We start from the raw sequence: 19,425 nt of genomic DNA, 5'->3' as shown, positions 1-19,425 counted from the left end.
AGGCGTTGAATGGCACATTCATATCTCCATAAGAGCTCTCTGTAGAATGCAGAGGAAAGCTGACCAACTTGTAAAAAGGACAACTAGACTAAACTCCAAGTTGGACGGCAACGTTATTGCTGAAGTAGAAAAGTCAAAAGGTGTTGATAAGAGTGCAAGTCATCACAATACTCATGCAGTTTGTTGCGTGGATTGCGAGAAGTCGTGGACAGACTCCCACGTACACACTGGACCAATTACGTTACCAAACTGGAGTACATGAGTGAAAAATAACAGCAGGGCTTTGAAGGCAGAACATTTTATTGGAAGGAAACTACCCGATTTGAGCCCATCTGCTTAGGAGTGGTGGTGAAATCAGTTTTTTTTTTTTTTAAACAAACATTTTGGTTTACATACTGATATGGATGAGTTAACAATCCGGGCTGAGGGCAGTCCGACAAAGTTAAAGGAAAGCTCAGTTCAAACAACTGAGCATCTTTGGTTCATTCTCAGTTATAAAACATATTTACAAAAGCATTTGCAGCAAACAGCCAGTGCAATTTGAACATCTAAAAAAAAACTCTCCAAACCTCATTGTGCTAAAATACAGTAGGAACAGTGGCCCTGTGACATATTAAAGTGCGTTCTTGCTCAGTAGTTAAGTGCATAGGAAAGTTGGATCTACATACACCGACACTTTATACAAACAAAAAAAGATGAGGCAAGGACAGTATCCAACACTTTGAAATCAAGCAGCAACTGCACTGAAAATAACCCACTGGTTTAAACTAGTTTGAAGTACAATTTAAAAAAAACTATTTTTCTGTCCTACTAAAATCGCAACATAACGCTATTAAATAGAGAGAGAGATCTTACTCTATTTTCAGGTGGACAAGTCTCAATTAATTGGAACAATTTGAGTAGAAAATAAAATAGTGGTGACACATACAGAAGAAACCAAGGAGTGCACCATCTGTTCCTGATAGTTTGGAGTCACTCATACATCAGTGCAACCTAAGCCGTTTTAAAGCAGAAAGGGAGGAAATCAACTTTTACAAAAAAATAAAAATAATTAAAAACTTTCCCAATGAGGCCAATGATCAATATTTCCCAGAGAGCATCAGTCCCAGTATTTACATTAGGTATAACACAGGAATCTTAATTAACTCAATCTAAAATAACCCAAATCATGATACTGAAATGGCCGATTTTCATAATTCAATATTTACACTTTGAACACAACTGAAGAAAGTCTGCAGGCTTAAGCGGCATAAATAAATAATTTAAGAACAGGAAAGGCTGCATCTGCTCCTGCCAAAAAGAACTAAAGATGCACTCAAGACTCCCCCAGTACCTCCTGAGGCTTTCTACTTCGGCTCAGTCAGCTCCTGTTACTATGCTGGTGGCGTCGGCATCATCGTAGGTCCTCTTGTAGCGAACGGTGGAGGAGAAGCGGCCTCCTCTCTTCTTATAGAGGATGAAAGCCACGGCTCCAACGAGAGCGATGACGACCACGATGAAGAGACCCAACGCCACGGGAGAGCCTCCAGACTCTGAGGACACAGGAGGGGAGGGACAGAGAGTTGAGTTGAATTATGTGCCGGACCTTTCCAGACCCGGGTGCAGCAACCTTCAGACAGAACCCAGCCTAGCACTGCCTCTCTCTAGCCTTTTAGGCTAAGCTACGCTAACCGACAATCTTCTCATCCAACTCTAGATAAGAAAGCAAATAAGCAGATTTCCCCAAATGTTCCCCCCCCAAAAAAATGCAGTTGTGATACTCACTTGCTTCAGTTTGGCAGACAACACGACTGTAGCTTGCCTTGCAGCTGACAAGCTTCCAGACTCCATCATCTCCTGCCATCATGACGGCACAGTGGGGAGCAGACTTGGTCCTTGTAACCAAGGCCTCATGCCCCCAGTTGGAGAAAACCAGAGCCGAGCCGTCCTGCCAGGATACAGGTTTACCTGAGGGGGAGAGCGAGAAGACGGTCAGAGGGGGAAAAGACTGCCCGGCAACAAGTGTCATAAATAATGGGTGGAGAATGAATACTAGATTTAGCAAACAGATTAATTAATTTGTTTTTCTAGAGTACCAGTCAAAGGTTTGGACAAAAATTATGACTTGTACTGTGTATATTTGTTGGTTTTCTTCAAATGTAAAAAAAAAAAAGGGGTCAACCTCCACAAATCAACCATAACTCCCAAATGCATTGATGGGTCTATTCTCAGAACATGGGGCTTAAACCTAGTTAATATTTAACTAGGTCATAACACATTTAATACAAACAGGTCTCTATTGTCAATCAAAACTGCCAACACATAAAATTCAGTAACATTCCTGAATGTAAATCAACAACATATTTTAACTTCCTAACCAATGTACTACTGGCCTGCTTCCGCTACAAATTACCTTCAGTATCGACCTCCATGTCAAGCCATACACGACTGGTGATGAGAGGGTGATCAAACATGTACTTTGACACAAAGTCGTTCTCCTCTTTGGTTTTTAAGGTCAGGACTTTTGCATCTGTCGGGCAGAAAGAAAAACCAAAAGGCAAAGGGTTGGACTACAGTTGTCTCCGGGGAGGGGGACACTAACTCTTCACACAGCGAGCTTTTGAACTCACCCATGCTCTGACAGAGGCTCCTGGCCTGCTCCATGCTGTGCACGCTGAAGTTGTAGAAGCTCATGTCGAAGGCGTAGCACTGGTCCTGATGCTGCACCCAGTGAGACACACCGTTGCTCCTGGGGCAGTGATTGGCCTCTGGGGCCTCCTGCATTTTGGCTTCTGATTCATAACAACACACACACACACACACACACACACACACACACACACACACACACACACACACACACACACACACACACACACACACACACACACACACACACACACACACACACACACACACTGTGGACGACGCACAACGCCAAAGGCTTTTTAAAAGACAATTTAAGGAGCACATCGACGTCTTACTCTGGGAAGTGGTGGTGATGGCGGTGGTGTAGCAGATGGCTCCGTCTAATAACTTATTGCAGCTGGCCCTCAGCCAGTCTCCAGCGGGGGTTACATACACACAGCTGGCCTCTTGTTCGTTTGAGCTGGAGCTTTCCCGTGAGTCAGTGATGGTGGCTTTGTAGTTAAATGTTGTTCCATCGGACCACTCAAAGACCGAGTCACTAACCTGCAAACAGAGAGAGAGACTTTTTGAGCAAAGGTAGAAACTCGGACGAGGTGCACTTGTCCATGAAACATTTTCTCTCCAATTCTCACATCCTGGTGCGACAGGCCGATCCAGAGGGGGAAGCCGTCCGTCCGGGCGATGAGCTTCACATGCGTGTTGTGCTGGATGTCATGGATGCTCGCCAGGTGGCCTCCACCCTGACCACACGCTTCCAGAGCCTGCTGCCAAGTCAGTTTTTGGGTCGCCACCTTGTAACTTATGTTACCGTAGAGTTGGATATCCGTGGTTGACATGTTGAACCCCTGTTTTGGTTCTTTGGAGAGGCAGAGTATTAAACATGAGGTCATTAATAAGAACTATCACCAGGATGTCACAGAAATGTGAATTTACAAAGTGCGATACACCCACCGTTGTCCAGTTTGCACGTCACGATGCTCCTTTGTTTGAACTGTGCAAATAGCTGCTGGTTCGAGATGATCATCCAGGTGCCCGAGGCGGTGAGACCAGCCATGAACATGCTGTTTACGTCTGGTCTGCCATTGGCCCAGTTGGAGTATTGGACATTTGTGCCATCGTACCACTTCATTAGGTTATCTAGAGCAGAACAGAATTATTATCAGGACGTTGCATACTTACCGGACTATAAGGCGCACTGGATTATAAGACGCACCTTCAATGAATCGCCTATTTTAGAACTATTTTCCTATATAGGGCGCACCGGATTATAAGGCGCATAGAATAGAAGATACTGCAGTAAAACGTTTGACTGGGGTTGCGTTATGCATCCACTAGATCGGGCTGTGCTAAATCAAACGTTATTAAGCGTTCACTCCCATGGTAACGTTGTTCAAACGTTAATGTGGATATTAACAATATCTCTGAACCTCCAACTTTCGTTCTTGATTAATTAAAACATTCTTGGCAAATGCTTTCGTGCATCTTACACCGAGAGACAGCGCTGTAACAGACGGTGGCGCCTCGTGGCGGACCGTCATCTCGATCCCGAGATCCAACTACGAGCTTTCTAACTACAGCAGCTTTAATATACGTTGTTGGAGCCGGAATTACCGCGGCTGCTGGCACCAGACTTTCCCTCCAATGGATCCTCCTTAACCAGTATGGATCAACCAATTGATCCATATATACAGCGCTCCGGATTATAAGGCGCACTGTCGTTTTATGAGAAGAAAAAATGATTTTAAAATGATTTTAAGTGCGGCTTATGGTCGCGAAAATACGGTACATATAGAACCAGTATCGGTGTCAGTCACCACCAGGGTTAAAAGTGGACATGAGTATGTACCGTTGTTATCTTTGAACAGCCCCAGCCACACAAATTGGACCAGGTTTTGAAACGGTTTGAGCTGCTGCTTAATAAACTCGTTCTCCTCTGCATTTCGGATGGTGAGGATGTCTGCATTTGCATCTGAAACACAAATGCATCATCATCATTAACAACTGAAGCAGCCGCAGTGTGCTGTAGAAGGAGAGCAAGCCTACGCAATACAACATGCGCCCTGGGTTGTGAAGCTCTTACGTAGTGTCTTGCAGGTATCCAGAATCTGCCCCTGGTCAAACGGATCCCACCTGGAGGAAACCAGCTGGAAGGAATAGCAGTTGTTCTTGAAGGGGATCCAGTTTGGACCATTAATCTTGTGGGGGCACTTGACCGCAACTTTCTCCGGTGTGGTGATGATCTCCTCTGTAATGCATACATTTACATTTTGCATATACACATTAAAAAACAAAAATCATGTACAAACACAGGGAAGAATTGATTGTGTTGTGGCTGCATTTGGGATGTCTGCAAGGATTTTCAATGGTTTCAATTTTGGCAAAAGACACATTTCAAAGATGAAATGAATAAAGAACAATGGCGACTACAAGTCAATTAGCAAGTCTGAACCGCTGTAATATTTCAATCAAACATAAAAATGAATAAATTCTTTAAAACCCGTTAAAAATCCACAACTTGTGCTTTGTTTTTTGAAAGCCAGGCCAAACAGGGAAGCCATCGCCCCATCTTCTATGTTTACAATATCCCTCTACAACAGTGTAGACTGTAGTTACTGCTGCCCGAGAGGAATTATCAGCAGTGATGTACATTACACACATCACTGTAAGCACTATAGGCCGTGGTGTGTGAGACCAGGGCCTGCAGACGAGGAGACACAGCCCTTCGTACCATGTGGTTTGTGGCAGATAGCACCTCCCAGCTCCTCTTCACACTCTGTGGTTTTCCAGAAGCCGTCGATGTCCAGGTAGACGCAGGAGCCACCGGTGACATCAAAAGACCAGCGGCTGAATACAGTGTGACTGTGGTCCGTCCAGCGGTAGTGGATCCCATCCTGTGCACACAACACCGAAAAAGGAAATATTTCAAGAAGTGTCTCGTAAAAGTAGCGGACTGGAGGAACGGCGGCCCGTCCTCGGCGCACTTACGTCTTCGCTGAAGAGGCCGATCCACATGGGCTTGCCTGCGTTGCTCACGCGCACAGTGAGGGTTGCTTGCAGGAAGGTGTCGGCCACGCTCGCCAGGTCCATGTTGTTGTTCCTGCACTGCTCCAAGGCCTCGAACCAGGTGAGATTTCTGTCCAGCAGCAGGATGGTGTGGTTGTTGACCATGAAGCTCTCCTTTGGGACGTGGGACTCCACAGGTTTATCTGAAATGAGTAAACCTTGTGTTTTAAGAACATCCTTTCATGAGAGAGGTATTGATCTGGGCACTTTTTGCCTTTTATTAGAGAGACTGCACTAGTGTTCAGTGCTGGAGGGGGTGATCTACCTGCATAGTGTTGGCAAAAGGCCACATTCTGATATTGTGTGCAGGAGGAATAGTCCCAGGTACCCAGCATGGCAGAATTTGGGTTATTGATCAGAAACACACACAAATCCATACTGTCCTCATCCCATGTCTGTCAGGCAAGAAAAAAGATACAGGAATTACTTGGTGAATTCAAATGTAGTTAAGCCTTAACCCCCCTCCCCCCATCTCTAGGAGCTACCACCAGCTAATGCTAACAGTAAAGAGCAGGCTGTAGAGATCTGGTAACCTCACTTTTTTGTAACTCCACACCCAAAGATATCATTGTAGAACTTCAGACCAAAATACATCACTCAATGAATTGATTAGATTTTGGAGCCCCAAAAAGTCTTATTATAACTTGTTTCACACACGCTGTATTTCTCTCAAAGACCTGCAAACAGATTAACGTGTCAGTGGACTTACGTTGACTTTAATGTCCCTGTGCATGCCCAGCACCAAGGGGTTAATATTGACGTAGTCAACTGGGGACTGGTCCACCCATTCCGGGTTGCCCTGGTTGATTTTCAGACCGATCCATATCCTGTCCATGTTTCTCATTTGCGGCAAAAGGGTGGTGAGGAAGTCTGAAACGGACGATTAAGGTGAGGCAAGGATTTGTGATCAGCTCATTTACAAACATTATCAAAGATAGAAAGAGCTATTTAGCAAAATAGTTCAGGGTCACATTGGGCTCGTTGACCGTGCTCGTCTTGTTTATCAAGCATAAAGCGAGAAGTATTCACCTTGCTCCGCCTGGTCGGATACAGTGACCAGGGTTCCTCTCACAGATTTGCAGAGACTATTGGCGTACTTGAATGACACAGACTTCTGGCTGTGCATCAATGTGTAGCACTAAAAAAAAGAAAAAAAACCACAATGTGGTCCACGTGAATAATACTCGACACTTGTGATAAGTCCAGTTTACCCTCGTCCTTGATGCATCTCAAGAAGTTAGATTAAGGTTTAAATAAACATACACAAAGAGATATAGAACGGGCAGAAGCCTCGCAATCAAGTACTAATCCATCTAGATAACAAATGGTCTGCATGTGCAACCAACCTATGAGAGGAGTGTTTGGTATTCAAGAACCTCAGTGAATTGTTATTACACCATTATTGCCAAAACTTGACAGAAATTCTGTCTGATGTGATTCCTTGGTTAAAAATGTCACGCAGTCTGTAAAAATGGAGCCGCTGTTGAGCAATCCGACCTTATTTCTGAAGGACAGAGCGTCGCTTCCACACGAGGATACTGCAGGCCGAGGCTCCAGAGGCTTTATCTCCACCGACGTGACGTTGTGTCTCTCGCACACAAAGGACAAAGGCAGACGGCAACTCTGCTCATGCTCTGCAAGTTAACACGAGGTGGGTGAGTGAAGGAGACCATAAGCATGACAGCAAATTAAATCAAGTGGAACGTCTTTTCTTGCTCACTGAAACGATTGAAGTCGGATCAGTTCTAGTGAATATCACCGTACTGTTGTACGCTGCTCTGGACATTTACAATAACATTTAAATATTTTAAACAGAGTGCTTCATAACTTTAAAGCCCTTGAAAACAGGGTTTAAACATCTGGAGAATTTATCTAGAAGGTTAAATATTCATCAGCATTGGGTTCTCACATAGAAGATAATTAAGAGCAAGGGTTTTCTGGGCTATTAGGCCTTTGATTTTGGCGATTCACCAGGTCAAGAAAAACAAATAAGACATCCGACTTTCTATATTTAAATAGGGAGGATCATTTCAAAGTTTTCTGATAAAACTAAATCGGTTATTAAACTGATTTGAGCTGAAGTTGTTTTTTTTAATCTACACAACACTAAAGAATGTAAAGAAACATTACGACGTTTGCCCACCGGGAAAGGAGTTTTCAGGGCTGATGGAGGTGCATCGGCCCAGGAGAATCGAATGGTAAAAGTACATCTGGTTGTACCTAGAACATGTATCATTTCAGTCAACATCCTACTGTACAACATGAACTGTGCATGTGTGGAAGTTCCCTGGCTTACGTCATGGGGAATATCCGGCCAGGCTCTCTCAGATCCACCCACCAGCTTTGCGAGGGAGATCCCGACATCTGTTCAAAACAAGCAAGCGAAAGTACCACGTATAAAAAGAGAATCCTATAAATCGACTTTATTAGAGTACATGAAATACTTTACAGAGAGGAAAATCAAAGAAAATGATCAAGCAAAAATCATTACAGACGTCAAGGAGGCTAAATTATGGAACTATTATAAGGAACAAATTGAATCCCTTTTATGTTAATACTCGAGTAGTTGTAGTGGATGCAGCTCTCCAGAGATTGCATACAGCACTTCCATAAAGTTGGAGGACTCAAGTACGCTGAAAATGTCATTAAGCTTATTATGAGTTAGTTTGGGGCCAGACCACGTTGCTACTTTATTTTGAATGCTTCCAGCTGTTTTATCCTCAAATATTGTCAGCGTCCCATGACCAGATAATAATGGAAACAATTCCCCAGTGAGATGCCCATGGGAAGAACAAAAAGGGGTAATCGCAAAATTAAAGAACAGGAAGAAACGTTTGCAAACTTTTTAACTGCATGTGTATTCAAGAAGTGCTTTCGTTGATTTTACTTTTACATTCACACGGATTCAACTAACCCACTGTCTTTGAGCATTGATTGTGTGAGAATAGCTAAGTAAATGTAACCAGGCATGGCAGGTCCATAGGATGGGGACCCACAAAAGACCGTCCCCTTGGCCTCGTGACCCCTTTTAAACTATTTAGTAAGTCATCAAAGAAACCTTCAAGTCTGATCTGACATGGATGGGTACATTGGGGGAGAACCTTCAAAATATGCTGAAATATTCTAGTCTCGGCAGGATTCTCAACCATTAGAAGACTTTTAGCACAGTTGATGTTTGTAAAACAGATGCCATAAAAACAGCAAATCATGTCGATAACATTCACTGCTCTGTATTTGAACAATTTGAACAAAATGTTTTTCTTTGTCTCTTACTTCTTTGAGGTGCTGGTGGATCTTTGTGACAGCGGTCGAGCTGATTGGTGTCGCCAGTCTGCTGCCATTCATGCTGCAAAAGAGCGTCGCCTCCTCAAAAGATAGCTTAGGTTCCTCGACAAACCAAAACTCTGCGTTGTCTATGAAGATAGAGCTTTCGTCGTGTCCATCTGCAAAGCACCAAATCATTCTAGTAAATGTTGAATCAAATGTTTCTTTTTTTGCAATTTCGAAACCAGAAAGATTTGTTCATTACCGGGATTGTACCATTCTGGCTTCTTTGGCGTCTTTCCTGTTGAAGCATGTGATGTTAACAAAGTGAGAGTGTAACCATCAAACAAAACAATCGACGCCTTCATATCGTCTTCAAACACATTTATGAATAAGCCCAAAACCTCACTCACATGCTGGGAAATCTTGTTATTATTTACCACTTTGTTATCATTAAACAGTACAAAATATATCTGGATAACAAAATAGCTTAACAATCCAAATCTGCAGCGCAGTCGATGGGGGTCTCACCGCGGGGCAGTTGGCAGACCCACTCCAGCCGGGCGTCACAGTGAAACGGCGTGGCGTAGAATGGTGTGGGAGGCAAGTCGTGCAGCAGAAACACAAACAGGTGTTTCAAGGTGCTCCTCGAAGTCTAAGAAGGACACAGATTGTTTGCAACAACGTCATTGTGAAGCAAATGTATGGGAACAGTCGTGTCATATAATATTCACATGTTAATCTGAGAAACAGTGTTCAGTATGGACTACGACATGCACATTTCAAAATGCATGGACATAGAAAAGGTACGAAAGAGAAGAGATTCTTCATTTGAAACATACAAGTTATGGAAATGGAGCTCACCTTGAATGCAGTGCAGTGCCTACCGTAGGCATCGTCCTCATGGAAATCTTGTTGTAAAATGTCCATAGAAACCTGAAATAAATTCAATCAAAAGACATTTACTAATGAATACAATACAGTGGAATAAGTATATTCAAGTCATACACATTGTCTTTAAAACTTTTATAAAAGTAATATAATCCAGCACTTCACATTTCACATTTTCATTCCATTATGATTTGTTCTGTGAATTTGTCAAAGTTCCTTTTCTTCACTTTCAAAATGTATGAATGGCAAAAGAATATATTTAGAAAAGTGCTGAATGACTTGCAGAGGATTACCTCATGAAAATAGGCCTCATGTGCTATGTCTTCCCACAAAGTGTCAGGGATTATGGTAAGGCTCATACTCACAGGCTGGCCGTTGCTCCACTGCCAGGAGCGATCAGCTGGGTTTCTTCTGTTCAGGCCAACCCAGAAGTACCGATTATCACTAGGAAAAGGGAACACCAGAGCGACCCAACCATCGGTTATGACACTTAATGAATCTTCTTTCAAAAAGGAACACATGGGAGAAGTGGCCATCTGCTGTTGGATACGACAGTCTAGAGCGCTGCGTTCATGTGCGTTTACCTAATGGTGTCTCTCAGGATGCTGTGCAGGGTCCTCATCTCATAATTGCTTGTGAAGCTGGGCAGGTTGGCTCCCAGAGCCAGACAGAACCTCTCAGCCTCCTCCCAGGAGCGCTTCCTGCTCAGCCTTTCCTCGTGAAACGCCTGGCCAGGCAAAACAACAATTTGCTACAGCTACTTAAAAATGTGATGGTGAAGCAATAGACTGAATTGAAAAAAGAAAGACAATTTCTGCATTTAGATGATGTCATTTAGAGTGAATGAAAAAGAACAGAAAAATCAGCAAATAGAAAGCCACGGTTTCTATTGGTACAATCATGCTAAACACACACACACACACACACACACACACCTTGTAGCAGTACACGCTGTTAACTCTGGACACCCATCCATCAGGACAGGTTGCGTTGGGGTTGGGCTCTGTCTCTGGAGGTGGAGGCGGGCCGAGGTCTGCTCTGCAAATGGTGCCGGCCTTAAAAGTGGTGCAGTTCCTCACCTCCCACTTGCCCGAGAGTTTGGAAATCACTGCACAGCTTCCATCTGGATCTGAAAAACACGTGTAAATGTAGCACGTAGAAGTTACTTCTGACGTGCAAAATGATTAGTACATTTATTAACTAGGTGAAAGACATGTGTTTTGTATCATTAATCATTTTCTGTCATTTAAAGCTTCAGCAGACATTCATATACAAACTGCTGTTGTCCTGCACAGCAAACAGTGAATGGAACATTTTATTTTATGCTGAGCCTACACACTGTGTAGAGAAGGCTTTTAGAGTGAAATGCAACAACACATCATGACACTGAACACGAGTCTATTGGGACATGGCTACTCCTTCCCCCGAGAGGAGCTGATGTCGTTTTTACTAACGTCGTTTGAACAAGCCCCAGTTGGTGTATGGAACGACACCGGAGGACCCGTCCTGGCTCACAAACTGGTACTCTCCCGTGTTATTGATGTCCTGCAGGCCCAGCCAGAAATACTGAGGTTCCGCATTGGTCTGCTCTCTAAGTAGACGACTGATGAAGGCCTGCTCGAACCTGTGAAGAGCAGTTAAATTTGAGAATACCGCAAAAGGATCCACGAGGGCAGGAACTGCTTTTTAAATCAAGCAGTTGTTCTACCTACCTGTTTTTTACGGTGATGTTGCATCGATCTTTGAAGAACACTTGATTGCTGTTCACTTGATAACAGGAGTTGCCGTGTCGCCTCCAACCCTGAGAGGTCGACAGTGAGGACACTTGATTTAAATTCAAATTACAAGCGGTCACACGTCACCTCCATGCTGAGCTTCCATACACTTCCAGTCCTTGCCAGTGGGACAGTGTTGGAGACACAAAGGTCAATATGAATTCAATATGAATATGAATATTTTTTTTTGCCGCTTTCACACATTTCTCCTTGCCTGGCCTTAACTGCTAATACAGCTACAGATCCGTGACTACTCTCGACTATTTCAAAATGTCACTGTCTATAGCAGACATACACTCACCGGCCACTTTATTAGGTACCCCATGCTAGTAACGGGTTGGACCCCCTTTTGCCTTCAGAACTGCCTCAATTCTTCGTGGCATAGATTCAACAAGGTGCTGGAAGCATTCCTCAGGGAGTTTGGTCCATATTGACATGATGGCATCACACAGTTGCCGCAGATTTGTCGGCTGCACATCCATGATGCGAATCTCCCGTTCCACCACATCCCAAAGATGCTCTATTGGATTGAGATCTGGTGATTGTGGAGGCCATTTGAGTACAGCAAACTCATTGTCATGTTCAAGAAACCAGTCTGAGATGATTCCAGCTTTATGACATGCCGCATTATCCTGCTGAAAGTAGCCATCAGAAGTTGGGTACATTGTGGTCATAAAGGGATGGACATGGTCAGCAACAATACTCAGGTAGGCTGTGGCGTTGCAACGATGCTCAATTGGTACCAAGGGGCCCAAAGAGTGCCAAGAAAATATTCCCCACACCATGACACCACCACCACCAGCCTGAACCGTTGATACAAGGCAGGATGGATCCATGCTTTCATGTTGTAGACGCCAAATTCTGACCCTACCATCCGAATGTCGCAGCAGAAATCGAGACTCATCAGACCAGGCAACGTTTTTCCAATCTTCTATTGTCCAATTTCCATGAGCTTGTGCAAATTGTAGCCTCAGTTTCCTGTTCTTAGCTGAAAGGAGTGGCACCCGGTGTGGTCTTCTGCTGCTGTAGCCCATCTGCCTCAAAGTTCGACGTACTGTGCGTTCAGAGATGCTCTTATGCCCACCTTGGTTGTAACGGGTGGTTATTTGAGTCACTGTTGCCCTTCTATCAGCTCCAACCAGTCTGGCCATTCTCCTCTGACCTCTGGCATCAACAAGGCATTTCCGCCCACAGAACTGCCGCTCACTGGATGTTTTTTCTTTTTCGGACCATTCTCTGTAAACCCTAGAGATGGTTGTGCGTGAAAATCCCAGTAGATTAGCAGTTTCTGAAATACTCAGACCAGCCCTTCTGGCACCAACAATCATGCCACGTTCAAAGTCACTCAAATCACCTTTCTTCCCCATACTGATGCTCGGTTTGAACTGCAGGAGATTGTCTTGACAATGTCTACATGCCTAAATGCACTGAGTTGCCGCCAGGTGATTGGCTGCTTAGAAATTAAGTGTTAACGAGCAGTTGGACAGGTGTACCTAATAAAGTGGCCAGTGAGTGTATGTGCACAGCTCAAGCACAAGAAATTCACATGTGGAAGGACCGATGTCACCTCCACGCAAACTGCATTATGACTGCATCCATGACTTATTGCATGTCAATAAAGAGGAGCAGCGTGTTTGTTTAAAAATGAACGTGCGGACAAAACGAACATTTACTGACCCGTAGTTTGCCAGACCTAAATTACATAAACCCGGCAGGCTTCAACACGGAAAATCTGGTCAAGTAGACAAATACTCACATCCTGAAAGCGGCATCCGGTCTGTGTTGCCGATTTGTTGGCCTCTCCTTTCGTCTGACACATGAAAGGTAGCTTCAGCGTGCAGTCGCCGACGCGCCAGCCGTGATGCTGCGGAGCACGGACACAGGTTTGTTTTTGTGGGCCTCGTGTAAACAAACTTGTGTAGCGGGTCGCGGGGGGACAAAAACGAAGCCATGGGAGGACACACCCGCCCCACACAAGTCTAAGACAAAAGAATGTGCTCCGTGGGGGTGGTTACAAAAAACACTGACACACACACACACACACCACACACACCTCTCCAGCGTAGAAGACACAGGTGCGGTTTACAGAGGGCTGGACGGGATGGTTTTGGTCCCAGTAGGTGAAGGTGACGGGGGCGTGGTCGATCCACTTGAAGACAGCGGGGTTCACGCCAAAACCCATCAGTCCGATCCACACGTCCAAAAAGTTGCTGTCTGATTGGCCATAATAAACCAAAGGACATCACTTTAGGGCACCGTTTGAATAAAATATATATATATTTTTTTTTTACTTTAAGGGCCTCTTTTTCATTTACCCGCATGGAAATGAGTACTGATCATCTCCATGGTGTCAACGGAGTGGAGGCTGGCCAGGGAGCCTGATGCTCCTCCCTCTAGGTTGCTACAGTACATATGGGCATTGTTGAAGTTTTTAGGGCTGTCATTCACCAACTTGTAGCACCAGCCGTTCCACGGGATCCAACCTTCTGCGCACACCGTTGTGTCATACACCAAAGATTCTGTGAAGAAGAACCGAGACAGGCAGCGGCCGGGAGGGGGAGTCAGCTCAGTTTCATCTTGAAATCCCACAAACACCAAAGAGAGAGAGGATGCAACTGTCTGAAGTGAAGTTATAAGCCGCTGCAAGCTTCTAGACCTGTAGTCTCGTTTTTAGCAAACAGCTACTACAAATTGTTGCCATGAAATTTGCTGCCAATATTCCACAGATTCTGATGGCCCTCCGACGCTCACGCCCAACTGGGAATAACTCTGCTGGTGACCACGTGGGCCCCGTGCACATCCTCACGAGATGCTGGCTTGGCTGTGGACTCTGAGTCTTATTCAAACTGAATCGAAGGGGAGAAGGCGGTGCAGACAGTGAGGGCAGCAGATAACCTACCAGTAGCTGCCTCGTGGGAGGCGTTAAAACTCTTCTTGCAGATGTACGCCAACTTTTGGTTGCAGTCCTCGGACTCATAGCTCTGTTTGGAGTTCAGGACTCCACAGTCCGACGCAAGAAGCCCGGCGTATGGCATTCCTGTCAAACACACATTTCCACACACATCAAATCCCACCCGGGCGGTGACAGCCATAGAAGAGGCGTGGCCATTCAGGTTACTTTCAAGCTTCCGCTTGAGTCACACAGTGCACTGAAATGAAATAGTTGTTGCAATAACGGCTCAATGCTGTGACACGTCGTAAATTATGGTCACCGCCAAGAGCTCATATCAGCAGAGGGCCAGATGGCTGCAGGATCCATGACATTCACGCTGCGGCTTAAGAACAACCTCTTCCCTTTTCAGAGGGGAAGAAAAAAAACAAACAAAAAAAAAACAGCTTTATAAAGCCTTCCATTCAGTACTATTAATGAGTTATTCAGCAACAGTGGCAACCCCAACGCCACACTGTGTCCAACAACCAGGCACAATGAGCTTCTATGCAACACTGGCCGCATTGTTTCTCTGACTGACACACAAGTGTCAGTTTATAGAAGGGCAGCGACCACCACAGCACTACGTACGTATCTGGTGCACTAAAGGAAGCGCGAGGGTTTCACACACAAATGTGTTGGTAGGACAGTTGAGTTCTGTCTCTTAAATTTGGTATAACCACTTTCAGATCAACATGTGTTTAAAGTACGAGAGGCTGTACTTTATCATCCAATAATGTTACAGTTTGAGGGTGTTGTTAGGCAACCCTTTAACTGTAACATAATTGACAATAAAGTACAGCTTTTTTATTATTTTTGGTTTTATAATACAGTTTCCAGCGACATAATAAATAGTAAGTAAATAGCTGCCTTTCAGCACAAAATAGTTGTAGCCACCAAACGTGAAACAAGAAAATAGTGTGGCTGTTGCTATGTAGGATGAAACATGTTTGATAACTGTCAAGCTTATAAAAGTTATTTTGAGTGCGCAGTGATATGGAACGCTGAGGGCAATGTAAACAGGTAGTTTACTACTACTACTGTACATGATCGCTCAATAATGCACATCCTGTGACTCACTCGCTGGATTTCATCTACCCGTGTTACAACGGTTGTTTACATTAATACTCTCAGAAATGGCACAAAGATTACAAGAAAAAAGAAGAAAGACAAGGGATGGAAAGAATTTGCATTGATTTAAAAATAAACAAAAAAACAATACAATAACCTGTTTCCCAGCGCAGGGTCATTAGCGGGGAACCATCTGACCACTGCCAGCCATGAGAAGCGTCCAACTGGTGAAGGCCAATCCACATCCTCTCAGGCATTCTGTCCAGGCCGTCCAACACTGCACGCAGCAACGCAAGAGCACAGGGGACAAGTCAGGTGTGCATTCAAAAAAAACAAGTCGTTAGAAGAAGTTACAAGTCGAAGATAACATCAGTAATAGAGATCATAAAAACAGCACGGATACACAATCAGTTGGCTTGGAAAGAGAGAGCGAGGACAGTAAAACCTAAACTGAAACAAAACACCACTTGAAGCCGTCATAACATGAAGCCGGTGCAACGCGGTTCTCTTGACTGTCTGACAGCACGAATTTCAGAGCGAAAGATGATTTGGATGCAAGCCATTCGAGGTTAGGAGATCATCAATGACCTAAAATACACAAATGTTTAAAAGAAAACCACTTTTATGGTGTTTATGACAAATACTCCAGCACCTCATGTAAAGAACAATAAGATCAAGCCAAAAAATGAACTGACAAACAAAAACATAACAACATCACAGGAAGTTTTCACTGTGCATACATCGAACGATTATTCTCTATATTATTATACTTTTCCTATTAAAACATTTAGATTTTAACCAATCATTTATGTTACGACTGTGTGCTTTGGGAAGCATTCATCTTATATCAAAGCATTTGACTTTAACAAGAAGGTGGAGTAGAAACGAGAACAGGGAAAGAAGGCGAAGGAGACGTCCATCGCTCTCACAGGTTTTGGAGTGGAGGTCTTCGGGCTTGGACACACTCAGCAGGTCGGCTCCTTGACTCCTACATGAATCCAGAGCTTCCTGCCAGGTCACCGCGACACTGGAGACAAACTCGTAGCAGGAGTCCCCTTCCGGCCCGGCAAAGAGAGTCTTGCAGCCCTCCTCTGCAAAGTCAAAGTGACGTAATGAGTGTGGATGTAATCTGACAGGATGTATTACAGAGACAAATATACATTAGAAGATATCCGGGCATGCCAGACCAATATAGATTCTCTCACTCCAACGGCAACATTTAAAAAAGGGCAGCACAACGTCTCCATTAGGAGTGGAGGAAAAGAGTAAAAATGATGTTTGTTTTTTAATGAAACAAATCAAAAAACATGCCAGGTGTTAGACAGTATCCGTCTTTCCTGTCTTGGTCGTAGTCCGACGTGGTGGCACACCACGACAGGGCAGTGAGGTCGGAATCCGGGAGGCACTCGTGATGCCAGCTGCCGTTGTATTTGAAGGGGAACTCGCAGGGAGAGCCGGCAGAGTTCCCACCGGTGGTGTGGACAACTGCACAGTGGAGAGAGGCCATCCAAAGAGATTTATTACAAGCTTGCAGTATTTGTGTCTTTTTAAAAAAAATTTAAAGAAACTTTTGACATGGGTGATCGTCGTTGTTTTTCTGCAAATGCAAAAAGGGAGGCAACCTTCCATCTAACAAAAGTCTACAGTGATACATTATTTCAATAGTCATCAGATTTCATATTTTATTTACTATTTCTGCAATAAAGATATAATTTGATGAAAAATCCCTGTCTGTTAATGCTTGTGTAATTCTTAAAGATAATAAGTTAAGACACCAGTTCTAATTATTGAAAAATCTGAAAATGGTTTTACACTGAAACTTTCCCTGTTTTCGTTCACGAATCATTTTGAAGGTAATACACAATAAATATATATGTATTAAAAACCAACAGCTCCAACGCATTTGTTAAGGTGCAGTTGTTTGATCACAACTGGTGAGCACCTACCAGAGAAACAAAAAGTAAAAGCAAGCTGTGGGCCCGTTCTAAGTTTGGACACATTTTCTCGTCAAATTGAAAGAGGAAGTGCATCCAAACGTTTGACAGGTGCTGCAAGGCCTTTACGGAGAACAAAGGAGTAAAGACCGGAATGAAGATAACTCTTGCGTCAGGTTCTGTTAAACAAAAACCTGTTTGACCACGTGACACAAAAGTCATAAGCAAAAGGCAACGCCTTTGTAAAAAAGTATTGCCAGTTTATCTTCCACCCAGAAAAATAACTGCACATTTCCGTTCAGTTCAGTTCAGTTAAGGCGGGAAAGCGCACTCACCGCGGTACGGCTGCTGGCAGATGTCGTCCCGGGAGGCTCCCCTCACCCACGTGTCGTGACCGTCCCGTTTGGTGGAAACCTTGCCCTCGCTGACCACCAGGCCCATCTGATAGACGGTGAACACGGTCCCGTCCATGCAGCGCCACCACAGCATGTTGGAGCCGCAGTCCTCCAGGGACAGGTTCTTGGAGCGGACGTTCAGCGCCAAGCAGAGGGACGTGTCCACGTGGAAGAGCCGGTGGCCCGAGCCCCACTTCCACAGCTGGGACCTGTGGCTGGGGTCGCAGTGGTCGAGGCTCAGGTTCGCCGGGGCTCCTGCGGTCAGACACATGCGCGTGCTCGAGTGCTGGATGGAGAACGCGTCCTCGTCTGTGGACAGGCGGAGAAAGCGGATTAAAACATGACTTCTAAACGGACAGCAACAGTGGCTAAGTTTTAGTTGGGTCATTTCCTCTTATTTATGGTCAAAACCCCGGATAAATATATGACACGAGCAATTTTAACGTTGAAATGAGGTCTGAACATAGACGTCATTTCAACGGCTACGAAGAGACGTTGAAAAGACTTTCGCCTTTAAACCATTTTACAACGTCTTTTCAACGTCGGCCATAGACGTCTATTCAACGCCATAATAAATAAATTGCTACAGGAAACCCCCCCAAAATAAAGCATATGAAGAAGAAAACAAACTTAATCAGGGGAAAAAAGTCGATGCATTTAAAAAGACTTTATGGACATAAAGGGAGACACAAACCAGCAACTGCATAATTACTAAGGAGGGGGGAGTGACATTTGCTCGAGCTGTCAGAATATGTTCAAGGCATCAGACTCCTTTGGGTGGGGTCCAAACTGCGACCTAACCCGCTTCACGCGAAGCTGTGTGTTTTTTTTGTGTGGGGGGTGTTTAAAGCCTGCTCGAGGCTATTGTCCTCCGAATCACGTCGCGCGCCCGTGTTATCGAGCCGAATCGAAACGAATCGAAACCGATTGCGTCGAAAAACTGGAGAGTGATTTGAGAAAAAAAGTGTCTGGTAACTTGATTCAGTTTACTTACCGAAACCCCCCGCGGCCGAGCAAGTTCCCAAGAAAACAGTTGTCCCCAAAACAGTCAACAAACAAAGGCAAAGTGTCGCTCCGGACGCGTTCAGCATGGTGACTGCAGAGTCCTTTTCGTTGGCTTCATAGAGGAAAAAGTCCCCCCGGAGTGTAGCAATGTGATTATAGGCCGATCGATAACTGAACTCCAGACCCGATGTGATCGGATAACTTACGTTACGATAACCCACTTCTCCCCAAACTGTCAGCTGTGTTATGCAGAGTCCCGCTCCGACCGCGCCGTCAAGCTGGCCGCAGACAACGCGGGAAGACTTCCGCTTGACCGGAGACGATAAAAGCGACGGACCTTTGTGATGCGTAGATGTGTCGTTATGTGTAACACACACGAGTGTCACGAGGGAAACCATGAAACACCATGTGTGAAAATTCATGATGGATGTGGATGAATCTGAATAAACATTTGTATCATGTTATCGCCT

The 19,425-nt window shown here is 44.6% G+C and overlaps 1 protein-coding gene across 1 annotated transcript; it reads right to left on the bottom strand.

The window, feature by feature from the left end:
• Positions 1 to 285: 285 nt before the first annotated feature.
• ly75 (lymphocyte antigen 75) lies at positions 286 to 19,287 on the bottom strand. The gene is made up of 35 exons (XM_037484813.2): positions 18,945 to 19,287; positions 17,891 to 18,259; positions 16,933 to 17,106; positions 16,551 to 16,712; positions 15,779 to 15,898; positions 14,521 to 14,658; positions 13,937 to 14,140; positions 13,675 to 13,835; positions 13,378 to 13,485; positions 11,559 to 11,647; positions 11,301 to 11,470; positions 10,782 to 10,975; positions 10,431 to 10,573; positions 10,212 to 10,290; positions 9,820 to 9,891; positions 9,487 to 9,610; positions 9,221 to 9,256; positions 8,965 to 9,134; positions 7,988 to 8,055; positions 7,835 to 7,911; positions 7,189 to 7,325; positions 6,721 to 6,829; positions 6,401 to 6,561; positions 5,957 to 6,086; positions 5,614 to 5,834; positions 5,357 to 5,519; positions 4,709 to 4,873; positions 4,475 to 4,597; positions 3,580 to 3,765; positions 3,261 to 3,484; positions 2,964 to 3,171; positions 2,610 to 2,771; positions 2,393 to 2,509; positions 1,765 to 1,947; positions 286 to 1,532 (listed from the first exon to the last, which is right to left on the bottom strand). The coding sequence occupies exons 1-35, from the start codon at positions 19,039 to 19,041 to the stop codon at positions 1,357 to 1,359; spliced, it is 5,220 nt and encodes a 1,739-aa protein (XP_037340710.2). The 5' UTR covers positions 19,042 to 19,287; the 3' UTR covers positions 286 to 1,356.
• Between the last annotated feature and the right edge of the window lie 138 nt (positions 19,288 to 19,425).

The sequence above is a fragment of the Pungitius pungitius genome, chromosome 4 (genome assembly GCF_949316345.1).
Source record: "Pungitius pungitius chromosome 4, fPunPun2.1, whole genome shotgun sequence".
Taxonomy (NCBI): Eukaryota; Metazoa; Chordata; class Actinopteri; order Perciformes; family Gasterosteidae; genus Pungitius; species Pungitius pungitius.
This window is presented reverse-complemented; position numbering and strand designations above follow the sequence as displayed.